The following is a 16,959-nucleotide window of genomic DNA, read 5'->3' on the forward strand; positions in this document are numbered from 1 at the left end:
TTGCTATGAGTCGGAATCGACTCAACAGCACTGGGTTTGTTTTTTTGTTTTTAAGATACTATAATAAGCAATCTAAAAGTTTTTTTTTTAAGTCAAAACTGATTCTCAGTTGAACAGTTTATAAAATGTTATTTGCTTAAAGCTACATCATATTTAAGGAGCACTTGTCTGCTAACTGAAAAGTCTGCAGTTCCAACCTACCAGCTGCTCTATGGAAGAAAGATGTGGCAATCTATTTCCATAAAGATTCCAAAAACCAAAGTCCATCGCCTTCAAGTCAGACACATCACAACCCTATAGGACAGAGTAGAACGCCCCCACAGGGTTTCCAAAGCTGTAATCTTTCCTGTAGAGCAGCTGGTGGGTTCAAACTATAGACCTTTTAGTTAGCAGCTAAGCACTTAACCACTGCTCCACCAAGGCTCTTTTTTCATAAAGATTGTTGTTTTTGTTAGGTGCCATCAGTCAGTTCCAACTCATAGAGACTTATGTATGACAGAAGGAAACGTCACTTGCTTTTGCATCATCCTCACAATTGTCGCTATGTTTGAGCCCATTGTGGCAGCCACTGTGTCAGTCCATCTTGTTGAGATCCATTGCCATTGAGTCGATTCCGACTCCCAGCGACCCGATAGAACAGAGTGGAACTTCCCCATACGGTTTCCAAGGAGCGCCTGGTGGATTTGAACTGCCGACCGTTTGGTTAGCACCCAAGCTCTTAACCACTGTGCCACCAGGGCTACTCATCTTGTTGACAGTCTTCCTTATTTTCAGCGACCCTTTACTTTACCAAGTATAATGTACTTCTCCACGGATTGTTCCCTCCTGATAACATGTTCAAGGTGAGACGAAGTCTCACCATCTTCTCTTCTAAGGAGCATCCTGGCTGGACCTCCTCCAGGACAGATTTGTTCTTTCTTCTGGCAGTCCATGGTATATTCAGTATTCTTCACCAACACCATAATTCAAAGGCATCAGTTCTTCTTAGGTCTTCCTTATTCATTGTCCAGCTTTCACATGTGTATGAGGCAATTGAAAAAACGGTGGCTTGGATCTGGCATGCCTTCATCCTCAAGGTGACATCTTTGCTTTTTATTTTAACACTGTAAAGAGGTCTTTTTAAGCAGATTTTCCAAGTGCAATACATCGTTTGATTTCTTGTCTGCTGCTTCCATGGGTGTTGATTGTGGATCCAGGTAAAATGAAATCCTTGACAACTTTGATATTTTCTCCAGGTACCATGATGTTACTTATTGGTCCAGCTGCAAGGATTTTTGCTTTCTTTATGTTAAGGTATAATCCACATTGAGGGCTGTAGCCTTTGATCTTCATCAGTAAGTGCTTCAAGCCCTCTTCACTTTCAGCAAGCCAGATTGTGTCATCTTCATATCACAGGTTGCTATGAGTCTTCCTCCAACCCTGTTGTTGCATTCCTCATATTGTCCAGCTCCTCGGGCTATTTGCTCAGCGCGTGGGTTGAATAAGTATGGTGAAAGAATTCAACCCTAATGCACGCCTCTTCAGATTTAAAGAAAAAAATTTTTTTTTTTTCTGGGACAGTTCTACTCTGTCCTATAGGGCCACTATGTGTGGGAATCAATTCTCCCCGGTAACGGGTACATCATATTTGTTTATGCAGTTGAAGATGTATTAACATCTTGGCTAGTCTTCCCTTTTAAAGCCCTTTCTTTGCTTTAAAATGGGAAAGACAAATGTTTATGTTTGAAAATTCTGGAGTCACTTCACTATTTGTTGTAAGTAAACAGTGTTCCATTCTGACTCGTCAATACTATCAATACTATTATTTGGCGAAACATGTATCTGAGTTTCCTTGGAACAGGTATCCTTTTATCAATTCTTAACAAATAAATTGAATATTTGGCTTCTTGGCTATGTAAGCAAATATAAGGAGGATGGGTACAGATAGATGAGGAAATAGGCACTAGATCAATTGCAAAATATAAATTTGAAGTTCCAAATGGGACTCATTCACTGACATAAAAACGGGAACATATTTAAGATTCTACATATTGGGTTACTATATAAAACTGGATACTTCTGCTTTATTGTAAGGCTGTTTAGAGTAAACTCACAAACTCTTTAAAGTGACATGTATGAAGTTTGTAGATAAACATGTATTCTTCAACTGGACAAAAGCAGAGCCTTCACAGAAGAAGTTCTGTGGAAATGGCCACCTGATGTTGGCCTTACAGCTGGCCCCTAGGCTAGCTCTCTAAGCAAGGATACTTTGCCCTTCTGTATGTCTTACGAAAAATTAAAGCAGAGCAAACATGGTTTCACAATAAAACCTCTTTAATTCCATTTCTAAATTGAAATTGCAAGCATTTCCACATCAGACACATGAATCCCATAAATATGAAGTTCAAAATATTGATCTTCAACGAATTTTTAGAATTTTTCAAATGAATAAAGGGAAAAAAAAACTATAATTGAGTGAAGGGTACAATCTAAGGCTTGAACAGTTAAGAAGTATGTCCATTTGCCATAATTTTTGTCTCAAAGTATTTATTCCTCTATGTGAAAGGGACTTTTAGGCTAGAATTACTTAGGATTATCAGAGGATGCAGTGGTTTTTCATCAAAGTCACCTTGCTGAGTTCCAGCTCTTTGCACTCTTTCTTTGGGCCCCTATCTGTTCAGTTTCTGAATCTTGCGTCTTGTTCATTTTAGTCCTCAGAGCAGAATTTTCCTTCTTTCTCCCATCCCTTCTTTTGGCCTCCAATGCCTTGCTATTTGCTTTACCACCCCTTCCTTGATCTTTTCTATTGTCTTCTTCTTTTATTACCTCTGTTTCTGGTTTGGGCTGGAGGGGGACCCAAGGGGCCAGAACCACAGGTTGTCTTTTCTGAGTGTGGCCCAATCTCCTAAGGATGAGCCTATTTTCATTGTTCACTGTGCTACAGTCAGTACCGTATTGACCAGCCCCCACCCCACTTGCCCCTGAGCCATGATTAGGTCACCTATGGATTGGAACTTCTTTTTTCTCTTATCCGTCTCAAAATTAGCTTGTAATCTTATTTGAAATGCTATGTTAGATTTTTACTGGCTGTCCCACCCCTTGCTGTTAGCATCAAGCTGATTTCGACTCAGTAATCCTAGCAGATTTTACTTAGCATATTTTTGAGGAAAGGAAGCAGTATGCAGTAGGTTTGAAAGGTGGGCCATATTCAGTCCTGTGTAAGCTCACTTTCACCTTTGTGCCCTTATGTGCTCATATACCCTAGGGCAAAGGTGTTGGCGTTGCACAAGTCTCTTCACGTTTTGTGATGATCTCACAATGTCATTCAGGGACAGAAACACTGAATGAATCAGAGAAAAAGGGGGCTGAGTGCCCTAGACGTAGGTGATTGCTTCTCTCAGAAGCCCCTGTGAAAGTCCCCCTTCCTACAAATGGACTTGGTAGTTAAAAGTTTTCTTCGTATTCTAGATTTCCCTGCCTTCAAAAGATGAAAAAGTAAATGTAGAGTTTTAGAGCAGTGTCTCTAAAACTCTCTGTAGAGAAGGTGAGGCCCCTATTCTTCCATAAAATGCAATTAAAATTAATTTCTAGAGGATTGTAATGACAAAGACACACAAAATACAATCCGCCATCTTTTTATTATTATTAGATCCAACAGACATACAATCAGTTTGTCAGATTGCCATACAAGTTTCTCAGCTTTTCCCATCAGTACCTGTGCCTGTCACGTCACAGACCAAGAACAGCTTGCAGACCAGCACTGGTTGGAGGGCCACAGTTCTGCAGCACCGATTTAGGACACTCCTGCACATACCAAAAGATCGGAAGCGCTATTTTCAAATGGCAACGCAGTCAATGTTTTTGGGTCATTACGTGAATTTAGAAAATCCTAAAGGTAGGAGGAAACCTCTTTAAAATGATCTGCAGCCTAAATGTAGAGAATAAATGCTTCTCAAGGATTCTTCATAGAAAATAAGCATAAAGTTAATACTTTCTGTGTCATAATGTGATCTAGGCAGATATGCATCCTACTGCCTAAAACGCAGAGCTTTTGAAGAATGGGTAAATATAAATTTAAAAAAGCTTTAAAATTCCCTTCCCCAAATATGTTCTCCCCAGAGAAACTTGCTTTCTTCACCACGGCTCTGTTTGAATATTAACAAACACGGAGTCAGAGAGTCCTTGATACACTGTTACGTGCTGCTGCTTTCTTTTTTTGTTTGTACACTGCCAATTGCTCTCAAGTAAGTCTAATTTTTGGAATGAAATTCCATTCCTAGTCACAGATTCTGGGTTCTTCAGGGGCTTTGAGCTTTTTTTCTATGCTAAGAAAGGATTACATGAGATAGGCAGTCAGTTGGGATTACGATTCAATGTGTCAGCTAACTCAGAAATCCCAATACAGAGTTTAGCACTCCTGGTCAACGGATACTCTCTGGGGAACTTGGCCTCCAGAAATCAATTCTTGGATCACATCCATCTAAACCAGGAGTGGGTTTGATGGTAACTGTTTTTATTTTCTATTACAGAGTTATAATGTATATTTTATAAGCATAGATGATGAAAGAATATTTATTTCAAAAATGGTATTAGTTTTATTGGATGATTTTGCATTTCATGGGATTAATTTTACAGACATTTGAATTAGGAAAGCTGAAATCAGGGAAAGGACTGTAGTAGCTTAAGATTTCCAGAATAAAATGAAATATACACCCATATAAGACTTTTTCTTTAAAATATTAAGAAAATAAATAAATTCTCTTGATCAAAATGTCTTATGTACAATAAAATCACAGGTAAGTAGCAGATAAAAGGTAAGTGATATTACTGAATTCCCCTTCTAGTTAAGAAGAAATCTAATTACAGTTTATCTTTAGGGTGCACATCAGAAGTTCTGATTGTGCTGGTTTCTCATGCAACATTGAAATAATTCATTATGGCAAATACAGAAAGTAGACAATAGAATTTAAATGGTGTATACTTTTATACTTCTATGTTGTGTTCCTATCTTACAGACTTTTATAGTATTGAATAAAGGGAAGGCCATCTTCCGGTTCAGTGCCACCTCTGCCCTGTACATTTTAACTCCCTTCAACCCTCTTAGGAAAATAGCTATTAAGATTTTGGTACATTCATATCCTTTTTCAAGTGGTTAATACTAGCTATTTGTTGATAATCTGTAAGTGCTCTGATGCTAAATGTAAAATTAGGTTCGGAAGTGTCCATATTTTATGGCTTTTATCACTTTTTTAAAATCTTTTTTTGTCACATAAACCTTAAAGTTGATTAATCACAAAAATGTCACAGAAACTTATGAAGTTGTTAACGATATATATACATGCCTGTGTATGTATATACGTATATATGTCTGTATACTTGATATCTCCTAAAAACATTTGCATGTATTGAATTCTACAAAGCTAATGCAAGTTAGTTATTTTTATTTTTACCATGTTAGTACAAAGTTTGTGACTGTGTAGAATTTTACAGTGAATTATGATATAGTAACAAATAAGTTTACTTCCGGAGCTAAATTTAGACATATCTATGATATAAATATAAAAAACACTTTAATGCACCTTTGAGTAAACATTTAAGCATATTTTTTTATTGGAGGATGTCAGATTTTAGCCTATACTTAGCTATTTCTTGAACTTTTCTAATGAAATCTATACTGAAATATTGGCCGAATTTCAAACTTAAGTCATTGAGTTATGACTGTGTCATGCAAAACTTACTGCTTCATAAAGACCCTGGAAGTAAATGAAAGAAGCTGAGATTTATTTCAAAATTGTCTGTAGGGTTTACTTTTGTGATTTCCGTTGGTGTTAAAAAGAGAACTCTACAACTAAATGCATCTATGTTATGTTATGTTCGTTAGTGAAAAACAGCTTCTTCATTTCTGACTGTATCTTATTTGGTGGCTTTGACAAAAATAAACATAAAAATATTATTGAAATTATCACAGCTCATACTACTTAATTTTTAAAAAGGAAGAATTCTATAAATGGGAAGGCCATTTAATTTTTAATCTGAAAACAAGAAATTCCTTAGGGGTATAAATAAACTAATGGTAAAAGATTTGAAACGTAAAAATGATATGTTCGGGGTTTTTGCATTTGTATGGAAGTTTCCTTCTCCTGTTTTGTGTTCCTAGTGCCATCATGTGGTCATCTGATAAAAAAAATTTCTTTTTCACTTACGGAAAATTTTTGTTTTGGCAGTAAACTGTAGTGGAAAGAATATTGGATCTGAAGGCAGGAAACCTCTGTTTTGGTCCTTGGTCAAGCTACCTAAATTCTCTAGAGCTTCGTCCTTATTTACCTAATCTCTAAAACTTACTAATTAAACTAGGTTCCTTTCAGCTCTACAATTTTGTTTTATTCATTTGTTTTAGCTAATGCTTAGATAACATTTAGTAATTCACAGGCACTCCTCCAGGCACTTCACATGTATTAACTCATTTAATCTTTACCTCAAATGGCAGAGGTCTTTATTAGTGCCATTGTATAGAAGTAAATTGAGACACACACTGTTTAAGTGACAGAGAGGCTGAGCGACTTGCCCAAGATTACTTCGCTATGTTGAATTTTTTATGTCTGCTTAAATCCTGGCCTTCAAGAATATTCATCTTTAATCTTACCTAGTGCTGTGGCATGAGTGCCTAAGCCCAGTCAAAGTACGGCAACCCAGTACTTAGCATCATGCTGTACTTTAACTGCAAATTATTTTCATTCACTGAACCAAATTGTATAATATCTATTTAAGAAATTACAGTATTGGAGGTATATGCCCTTCCTCAACAATTTACTATTTTAATCACCTGAATTTGTTCACGACAATGCTTTCTGTCCCAAAACTCTTCAAGTCCAAGTTGCACACAATTTTTTACACTGAAGTTGTCAGGGAGGTAAATATATCGATTTAGTAAGAGTAGAAAGAGCATCAACGTTTACTGATGTAACACTTTCCCATAGGTTATCTCATACATACATTTTCACATACATTATCTCTTCTATACAACTAGTTACATTTTAAAGCTGCAGAAGCTAAAGTTTAAAGAGATTAGATAATGCCTTGCCCACAGTGTTTATGTCACAGAATCTGGCTGACCTGCAGTTCGCGCTTTTCAATGTTAGTTTTCTCTAATATAATACTTGGGTCTGGATTTTCTTTTGTGCATTCCTTAACAATAACCTACATTATTCAGCATGCTAATTATGTGCACTATTTTGACGAACTGCGTGTTTATGACAATGAGTAATCCTCCCGACTGGACAAAGAATGTAGAGTAAGTTTATGTTACTTTAAATTGCCTAATATACATATATAGACATACATAGATGTACTTGTTTGGGATCTTGAAACTGTGTCTGAATGCAGCCACTAAATAAAACTGAAGAGCATTTTTACTACAGCCGTTTTCTAGACACAATTACACGGTGGGAAGACAGTAGTCATTGCCCCTCAGGTCTGCTGATACCTCTCCTTCCCCTGTACCTGGTGGGGGGAAGAGTCTGTCATTCTTGGACACTCATCATCTTTCCTTTAGGACCCGTAGTGGCCAAAGCAAACACTATAAAAGAGCCAATATGGTGGACCTTGGTTTCTGAATCCAGTGAGTTAAGAATTAAAAAGGCCAGACCACAAATTCCATGAGAAGTCGATACTGAGTCACACAAAATTTTCATTTCCATCAGGCACATCCACTTCATTTCAGGCTGATACCAGCGTCAAGTGACGTCACCAAGGAATTGGTGGGGGAAAAATTTCAAAATTAGGGATTTTAGAACTCATAATTTCAGTAGACAGAGTATAAAACTCACTGACGTGAAAGTTAAGGTAGCACTTGCAGAAATTAGAGGCATTACCAAATACTCTCAACTCTGGGTGTACCTTTGAGAGCAGAGGCCGGCTTCGTGCTGATCACTGCTGCAGCTGCTCTAATTGTGGTTGCTTCTGTTTGGGGGATCCCCTCTCTGCTCACATTGCCTATGATGTAATCCCTGTTACTCTAAGGTTGCAGACCCTTAAAACCACCACAGTGGGATTCCTCCAGAGCGCTTCCAGACACTTCTGGCTGGAGCCAGTCAGAAACAAAGATGCCCAAGGAAATAATAAAATTAACATACAAAGAATTCCTAAGTATTGGCGTTAACATGTGAGGCCCTCTAGGTGTTCATTCCCCCTTCTGTGATTTTATGCAGTGCACTCCCCACTGCAGTTCTGAGTAAGCCAAAAACCTAACCCAGTGCCGATGAGTAGATTCCAACTTATAGTGACCCTATAAATTTTCTTTTTTTATAAGACAGAGTAGAACTGCCCCACAGAGTTTCCAAGGAGCACCTGGCAGATGCGAACTGCCGACCCTTTGGCTGGCAGCCATAGCTCTTAACCACTATGCAACCAGGGCTTCCTCCAGTTCTGAGTAGAACATTTAAACCGTGGAAACATCCAAGTTTCTGAATGAGCACGTTTTCCCCCTAAATTAAATTTCCGCTTTTTATGACCCTAAAATGAGCCACCTTGATTTTAATGAAGTCCTTTTTTCCAGGCAAGTTAACCTATGGTGTTAGAAAACTTGCTGATTTGTCAATGTTCTATCATTCTTAAAACATAATTGAGACTGAATTGGATTTTTTTTCTTCTAAAAGAAGACCATTTTATGCTTCCGCAGTATTGTTGGTTGGCTGCCTCATCATGTGAATGGACTGGATGATTCTCAGGAGGCTCTGTTCATTTATATGTTATATACCAAGATATTTCCAGTAGTAGCTAGATAGACTATATTCAGCATGTATTTCTTATACTGCTGTTGGGACACCTTAAACAACTCTTCATTTGTTAAGGGGTTGAATTTAAGTTTAGGACCATGTCTTATTTCTATGAAAATAAACTCAAATGGCTTAAATTACTTTTTAGTATTCATCTATTCCACAGGTAGAGTGATAAAAAATTGATATGGTATGAAAGAAAAATATTACTTTATCAATTCCTTTGGATACTTATCTCCAGGTACACCTTCACAGGAATATATACATTTGAATCACTCATAAAAATTATTGCAAGGGGCTTCTGTTTAGAAGATTTTACTTTCCTTCGGGACCCATGGAACTGGCTCGATTTCACTGTCATTACATTTGCGTAAGTGCCTTTTCTGAAACATAATGTTTGTTTTTTGTAAGTGCTTATGCTTTTAAAGAATACTTTGGTATGAAATTTAAGCTCTGGATTTTAATTTAGCACGGCAGAGGTCAAAGTGGCTTTTCACTTTGGCATGGAGTTATAGCAGTAGTTGAAATGATTTGTGCTAACTACATTTTTTCAGAAAATTTCGTACATATGTTTCCAACACACATACACCCTAATGTGAAAGAATGGGTATGTTCATAGTATGTCTGTGAAAATGGCTTTTAAAAACTATAGCCAAAACTATTCTGCTGGCCCCACAAATTTGCATTGACCTTACTTGTATTACTCACCCTCCCCAGCTTCTTTTGTTACTTTGGTAAAAAAAAAAAAAAAAGAACAGAAGCATCTACTAGCATCAGACTATGCTTACAAAGAAACGAAAAGAAGGTAGAACAGAATGTATTCAATGCTTATTTCATCAACAAAAGGATTTTTTAAGACATAAAAACACACTCTTTCTGCTCTATTTGTCCCCCTATCCCTTTTCTTACTTCCTTTCTTCTTTCTCTTTACCAATTTTTTCATCTCTTTCTTAAAGCTCCATATAAATAAACCTTCTTATCCTTATCTCTGGTCCAGATCCAAAAAACCAAAACCAAACCAGTTGCCACGGAGTCGATTCTGACTCATAGTGATCCCTTGTATACACAGTAGAACTGCACTCCACAAGGTTTTCAAAGCTGTGACCTTTTGGAAGCAGATCGCCAGGCCTTTCTTTAAGGCGCTTCTAGGTGGGTTCAAACTTCCAAACTTTCAGTGAGTAGTCAAGTGCTTAACTGTTTGTGTCTCTCAGAGACTCCTGCCTGTCTAGATACACTTAGCACAATTTCTGCAGACCAGAAAATTTCCTCAATGAAGAAGAGAGTCAGAAAACGAATGGGAGACCAGTTGGAAGTAGGTGAAAGTAGAATGTGGAAGAAGGTGGACCAGCGCCACAAGCTTTGTCCTTCCTACAGAAGAGATGACTTTCTTGGCTTCCTGCAGGTGGCAGACAGGAGGAAAAGTGGATGCCCTGATACATTCAGAGTTACAAGTGTTGCCAGGCTCTAAATTCCGTATCTGGTCAAGATGAGCCAATTTTTCACCACTCCCTCTGGCCACAACTCAAAAGAAGGCATATTGGGGCCTCTGTTCCTTGAGAATATACTAGCAGCAATGGCAGAGCAGCATTCCAAAGACCAAACCCACTGCTGTCCACTTGATTCTGATTCATAGCGACCCGATAGGACAGGGTAGAACTGCTCCATAGTGTTTCCAAGGCTGTCAATCCTTACTGAAGCAGACTGCCACATCTTTCTCCCAGGGAGTGGCTGGTGGGTTCGAACCGCCGACCTTTCGGTTTGCAGCCTAGCGCTTAACCACTGTACCACCAGGGCTCCTAGAGCAGCATTACCCAAATCCAAACCCAGTGCTGTCAAGTCGATTCCGACTCAGAGCGACCCTATGGGACGGAGTAGAACTGCCCCATAGAGTTTCCAAGGAGCAGCTGGCGGATTCGAACTGCTGACCCTTTGGTTGGCAGCCGTAGTACTTAACCACTATGCCACCAGGGTGTCCAGAGCAGCATTGGACCCCCCTAAAACATTGCTCTTAATATGACTAACTTTCACTCAAAAGTTATACTATGAAAAACTTAATATGTACAGAAAGGCTATTAAGCAATCTGCCTTTTTCCTGCCTAAATTTCTGTTAGGTGATTTCATGTATTTTTCTTCTAACTGAAACCACAGCCAAGATTTTTATTTTTTCTGTTTTTACTTAATTCTCCTAAGTAAATGCTGATGTTGATTATATTGCTTTCTAAAGTGGCAACAGGAATGCATACTCTATGAAGTTTACATCTAGATAACGGCTCTTCGCACTTTCAGAGTCTTGAGAGCTTTGAAAACTATCTTTGTAATCCCAGGTAAGAAGTGATTAAAGCATAAGGTTCCTTGAACCTACAGCTCTTTCTTTGTAACCTGTTATTGTGTTTGTGTGTGAACTCCCTATTACAGATACGTGACAGAGTTTGTGGACCTGGGCAATGTCTCAGCCTTGAGAACGTTCAGAGTTCTCCGAGCGTTGAAAACCATTTCAGTCATTCCAGGTGAGAGCGAAGTTAAACACTGAGGCCGACCCTATGTCTTTTCACCACCAACATCTTTGCTTGACTTTCAGTATTACAGAAATTAGGGAATCATTACATAAAGTGTTATGAGAAACTGATCCTTACTGTCTGGACCTAGGTTTTTGTTCTTTCACATTTTTTCATCAGGCTTGGAGTTTAATAGTTTCTTGCATGAGACACTAATACACGGTCTGTTATCTGCACATAAAGATGCTGTGTTGTTGGTTTTTTTTTCTTTTTCTTCACGTCACTTGAACCAAGAATTTGTTCCCTGTTGAATATACCAATATATAACTTCTTATTTATTATAGGCATTGACAGCTATGTAAATCCTAATTTTGCTAACAAAAGATAATAAAGAGCGGCATGAAACTGAATGGAGGATCTGTTACCTTAAAGTGCAGCTATACATCAGACTGTCTCCAGTTTTAGAGCAAAATCTTTTCTACTTTAAATAGAAACTTTTAAATATATATTCAATTTGTTATAATACTGACAACTGACCCTAATGGAAGTGTGGGACAAATTTCATTAGCAAAAAGGAGAAACACAAGATCCTTATCTTAATATAGGCTCCCTGGAGATCATGAACCATTTCATTGTTTGAGGGATTGTTACATCTTTGTTCATCTCCATCAGCTCTTCAGCCTTCCATGAACTATTGCTCTTCCACTAGCGTTGCAATGATATTTGGACGTAGGCATGGATTCTATGCTTTCAAGAAAATTGTGTGATGCTTTTATTATTTCAGATATGTTAAAATTTCATTGTGATCTCCTTTCTTTCAGGCCTGAAGACCATTGTGGGGGCCCTGATCCAGTCCGTGAAGAAGCTCTCAGATGTCATGATCCTGACTGTGTTCTGTCTGAGTGTGTTTGCTCTAATTGGGCTGCAGCTATTCATGGGCAACCTGAGGAATAAATGTGTACAATGGCCTCCCACCAATGCTTCCCTGGAGGAACATAGTATAGAGAGGAATGTAACTGTGGATTACAACGGCACACTTGTAAATGAAACTGTTGTTGAGTTTGACTGGAAATCGTATATTCAAGATTCACGTAAGCATTGTTGTCGTTGTTAGTTGTCATCAGAATAGAACTACTCACTCCATAGTGTTTTCTTGACGGTAATCTTAATGGGAGCAGATCACCAGGACTTTTCTTCTGTAGTACTGCTGGGTGGGTTCAAACCACCAACCTTTAGATTAGCAGTCAAGTGCAAACTAAATTATTTAACGGAAATGTAAAAAAAAAAAAATGATCCCATAATAGGTTGTGGTCTATTAAAAAAAAATTACCTAATTAGTCTATTTTAAAGTATTTAAAATTACATTTTTATTTCACCTTTCTTTCCCCTAGATTTTGAATAATAGAACATTTATATTTCTGCAACTAATTTTAGAGCTCTGATAATCACTTTATTGATGGTTTACACATACATTTAATTCTTTTATTGATAGCTATTCTAGTTTTGATTCTTAAATGCAACTTTCTGTTGTATCATCATGTAGGAGGCTGAAGAATTTAGCTAGAAAGAAATATTCTTAGGAACGTTGCTGAAAATTCTTCTCATGATGATTGAGACAATCAAATGAGATAAAATATGTGAAAGAGCTTTGGAAATTCTAAAGTGCTGTACAAATATAATCCATTAAATGATAATTACAGAATGCCTTTTATGTACCAAAATCGTACAAGATGCTGGGGGAGATAATGATGACAGCCCATGGCTTCATGATACTTTGAGTTTAGTGGATTATTGTTACTGTCATTTTAGAGAAGCCAAACGAGACCTGAAGATAAACATTATTCTTATAGTTGAAAAGTAGTACTATATCAAAAAAGGGAATTATAATTAATTAAGCTTTAGAAGAGAATAATAGAAAATATTTTAGTAGCTAATACTATATAAAAAAAAAAAAAGGCACCTTTTATTGTAAGCTGCCTGTAATATATCCGGGGAGTTGGTAGAATGTATAAGTAATTTTTTTTAAATGTATATAGTGTTAAAAAACAATAGAAGACCAGAAAAGATATAACCCTTTTGTTTTGAAATATGTCATTGTTTTGAGAAAGGCAAGAAATCCCTCTCATTTTTATCTCTTTTTACAGAATGAAATTTTATATTTCTGAGGGTGGTGGAAAAACACTGACACCTTTCTAAAATATTATGTTAGTACCTGCGATTATCATTAATTTTACATTCATAGTGAAGAATTACTTTGTACTATTAAGTGTCTAATCCCCTTAATATAATATCTAGTATTTGGAAGGAGACAGGGAAAATTCTTATGTCTTTGAATGAATTATTTAATAAGTTTTAAAATTACTCAATGAATTCTACAATTAGGACCTAATCTTCCTGTTGTCCTTTTAGTATTTTCAGTAATGCAATATTCCTTGTATCACTTTATTTTTTTTCATACAGGGTATCATTATTTCTTGGAGGGTTTTTTAGATGCACTGCTGTGTGGAAACAGCTCTGATGCAGGGTAAGCCAATAATCTGTGTGTGTGTGTGCGTGTGTGTATACATAAATATGTGTGTTTTTTCCTCTTTTTTTAGCAACTGACAAAAATAGCCAATCAATTTTATTCACGCTAATTTTCTATAATTAAGATTACTTTTCAAGTGAGAGATTAATTAAATATTAGGCAAGTTTTTCTTTTTTATAAAAAAGCAGTACTTTTATCTATAATGCCTATTTCCTTTAGATAAAATATAACCAAAAACCTGTTGCTGTTGAGTCCATTCCAACTCATAGCGACCCTATAGGACAGAGTAGTACTGCCCCATAGGGCTTCCAAGGAGCCGCTGGTGGATTTGAACTGCTAACTGGTGGGTAACAGCCGAGCTGTTAACCATTGCACCACCAGGACTCCGAATCAGCTCTGGAAACTCCACAGTAAGGAAAATGAAATGGAGAGATATATGAAAATGCTAATTATCAATGGAAAATAGTTTTGTAAAGTATTATTAAAGGATTGCACCTTACAATATGAATGGTAAAATTGGCTAGTGGTTAGTAAAATTATATTAAGTCCAAAGTTGAGAAATGTATTATTATTCTTTGAAATAGCAAATCTTGGCAAGATGTTAAAAGTATAGCATGCCACCAGAATAAAAAGACATCAGAGTACCTTGTAATACTTCCTTTTGCCCTGTTTACAGCCAATGTCCAGAAGGATACATGTGTGTGAAAGCTGGTAGAAACCCCAATTATGGCTATACAAGCTTCGATACTTTCAGTTGGGCTTTTTTGGCCCTGTTTCGACTGATGACTCAGGACTTCTGGGAAAATCTTTATCAACTGGTGAGAACCTGAATAGACACATACTGCATTTAAGTAGAAGTGTGCAAGAAAATCAATTTAGTTATGAAATCCAAACCACAGCATAATACAGTGGAAAGAAGAAAAACAAAACAAAACAAAACCCCAAAACCAAGCCTGTTGCCATTGAGTCAATTCCGGCTCAAAGAGACTCTATAGGACAGAGTAGAATTGCTCTGTAGGGTTCCCAAGGTGATAAATTTTTTTGAAAGCAGACTGCTGTATATCTTTCTCCCACAGAGTGGCTGGTGGGTTTGACCCACTGATCTTTCAGTTAGCAGCCCAGTGCTTAACCGCTGTGCCTCCAGGGCTTGAAATCAGGAGATTTGAGTTCCTCTATTTTATTAATTGGAACACATGTTTAGCATGGTGATGCCAGGGATAGAACTTCTCTCCCGTTTCACCTTTCCCACCCTTCATAGACATGTCCTCCCCTCAGTCTTATCCCTGGTTTCAAGTCCTATCACTCGAGTGGGAGATGATGAAAAATGAAGGCTCAGCTCTTTAATGGGGGTCTCCGTTGTGTTTTAATGACTCCACTTTATTCCTGGTGAATCAAAGAATGCCATTCTAGAGATGAGAATGTGAACGCATGAGTTAGGGGAGAAGTCAAAGGATGAGGTTAAGACAGTTCAAGGGTAGGAGGGCTGTGGCCAACATAATTATTATCTTATTGGAGTCCTGTAAGACACATAAGTAATTTGAAAGTTGAAGCCACCAGTTAGTGAAATAATATTGAAAAATATAATTCTGATATTCTTGTTTCCAGACATTACGTGCTGCTGGGAAAACATACATGATATTTTTTGTGCTGGTCATTTTCTTGGGCTCATTCTACCTAATAAATTTGATCCTGGCTGTGGTAGCCATGGCCTATGAGGAACAGAATCAGGCCACCTTGGAAGAGGCAGAGCAGAAAGAGGCCGAATTTCAGCAGATGCTCGAACAACTTAAAAAGCAACAGGATGCAGCTCAGGTAAATTTACCAAAGCAAATGTGCTCCCCTCACTGCATGATCCCTTTACTTCTTTCTTTTTGCTTATTACAAAAATTCTAAAAAGTAAGAGACAGGTATTTGTTTTAAAGTACCTACCAGAAGAGATTTTTTTTTTTTTTTAACAGAAATTGGTAGAATCAGGATTTCTACATTTTAATTAAGTACCCGGCTACTAACCAGGAGGTCAACAGTTCAAGTCCATCCAGTGGCTCCATGGGAGAAAGATCTAGTGACCTGCTTCTGTAAAGGATTATAGCCTATGGGGCAGTTCTACTCCATCACATGGGGTCGCTATGAGTTGGAACTGACTCGACATCACACAACAATAGCAAGCCCTTTTAGTTTAATTATTCAAGACATGTATAATATTGACTATAATAGAACTGTCTTGTACCATTTTCGTTATCTTAAGAGTCTCAGAATGAAAGGAGAAATGTGATATTTGGGTCTTCTCAAGTGGGAAACTTTTTTTTTTTTTTTGCCCTTTCTTATCTTTTTTTTTTTTAATAATTTTTATTGTGCTTTTTTTTTTTTTAAGTGAAAGTTTACAAATCAAGTCAGTCTGTCACATATAAGCTTATATACACCTTACTCCATACTCCCCCAAGTGGGAAACTTTTTAATGAATGAATATATTGGCAGTTGGAGAAAATCTTAACAAATCACCTTTTCTTAAAAAAATCTTACTGGCTATTACATAAAAAGATGTCCACCCAGTTCTCAGAAGATAGTCTCTTCCTTTCTTCAAATAAAAATATGCTGACTTTTAATGTAGTTGTCTAATTGCCTTTCTGACATAAACAAGGAGGCTATCAAATAGTATAATGTCCTCTGGTAACGGCAGTGTCCAGTAGGCATGTGAAAGTCACCAATCTTGCAGAAATCAGATAATATGAGAAGGATTACTTGTTCTTAAAGTGAGGTGTCAGTACTCACAGTACAATAAATTGTAAAATGCCTCTCCTATCACTCCCTTCTTCTTTGCTCTTTCTATTTAGCATATGAACAAACTTACTGTCTTTACTAAAGAAGAAAGTTGCTTTGGGAATATTAATTTATTTGCAAGAGTCCCTGTGTTGGGAGTTGTTGTTGTTGTGTGCCACGGAGTAGATTCTGACTCATAGCAACCCTGTAGGGCAGAGTAGAACTGCCCCATAGGGTTTCCTAGGCTTAATCTTTATGGGAGCAGATCACCAGGTCTTTTCTCCCATGGAGCCAGCCTCTTGTAAGTTTGAACTAACAACCTTTCAGTTAGCAGCCAAACACTTAACCATTGTGCCACCAGGGCTACTTGTATTGAGAGTACTACAGGAAAAATGACACAAAAAGTGTCAAATTGTACCAGTACAAG

The 16,959-nt window shown here is 37.4% G+C and overlaps 1 protein-coding gene across 1 annotated transcript in view; it reads left to right on the forward strand.

Moving 5' to 3' along the window:
* The window catches only part of SCN1A (sodium voltage-gated channel alpha subunit 1), a 94,645-nt gene that overhangs the window by 11,959 nt on the left and 65,727 nt on the right, over positions 1-16,959 (forward strand). Inside the window, exons 2-9 of the mRNA XM_064287043.1 lie at positions 4,995-5,113; positions 7,181-7,270; positions 8,995-9,123; positions 11,169-11,260; positions 12,070-12,339; positions 13,709-13,772; positions 14,452-14,593; positions 15,381-15,587. Coding sequence (XP_064143113.1) covers positions 4,995-5,113; positions 7,181-7,270; positions 8,995-9,123; positions 11,169-11,260; positions 12,070-12,339; positions 13,709-13,772; positions 14,452-14,593; positions 15,381-15,587 — 1,113 coding nt within the window. The remainder of the gene's footprint in view (positions 1-4,994; positions 5,114-7,180; positions 7,271-8,994; positions 9,124-11,168; positions 11,261-12,069; positions 12,340-13,708; positions 13,773-14,451; positions 14,594-15,380; positions 15,588-16,959) is intronic.

The sequence above is a fragment of the Loxodonta africana genome, chromosome 6 (genome assembly GCF_030014295.1).
Source record: "Loxodonta africana isolate mLoxAfr1 chromosome 6, mLoxAfr1.hap2, whole genome shotgun sequence".
Classification (NCBI taxonomy): domain Eukaryota; kingdom Metazoa; phylum Chordata; class Mammalia; order Proboscidea; family Elephantidae; genus Loxodonta; species Loxodonta africana.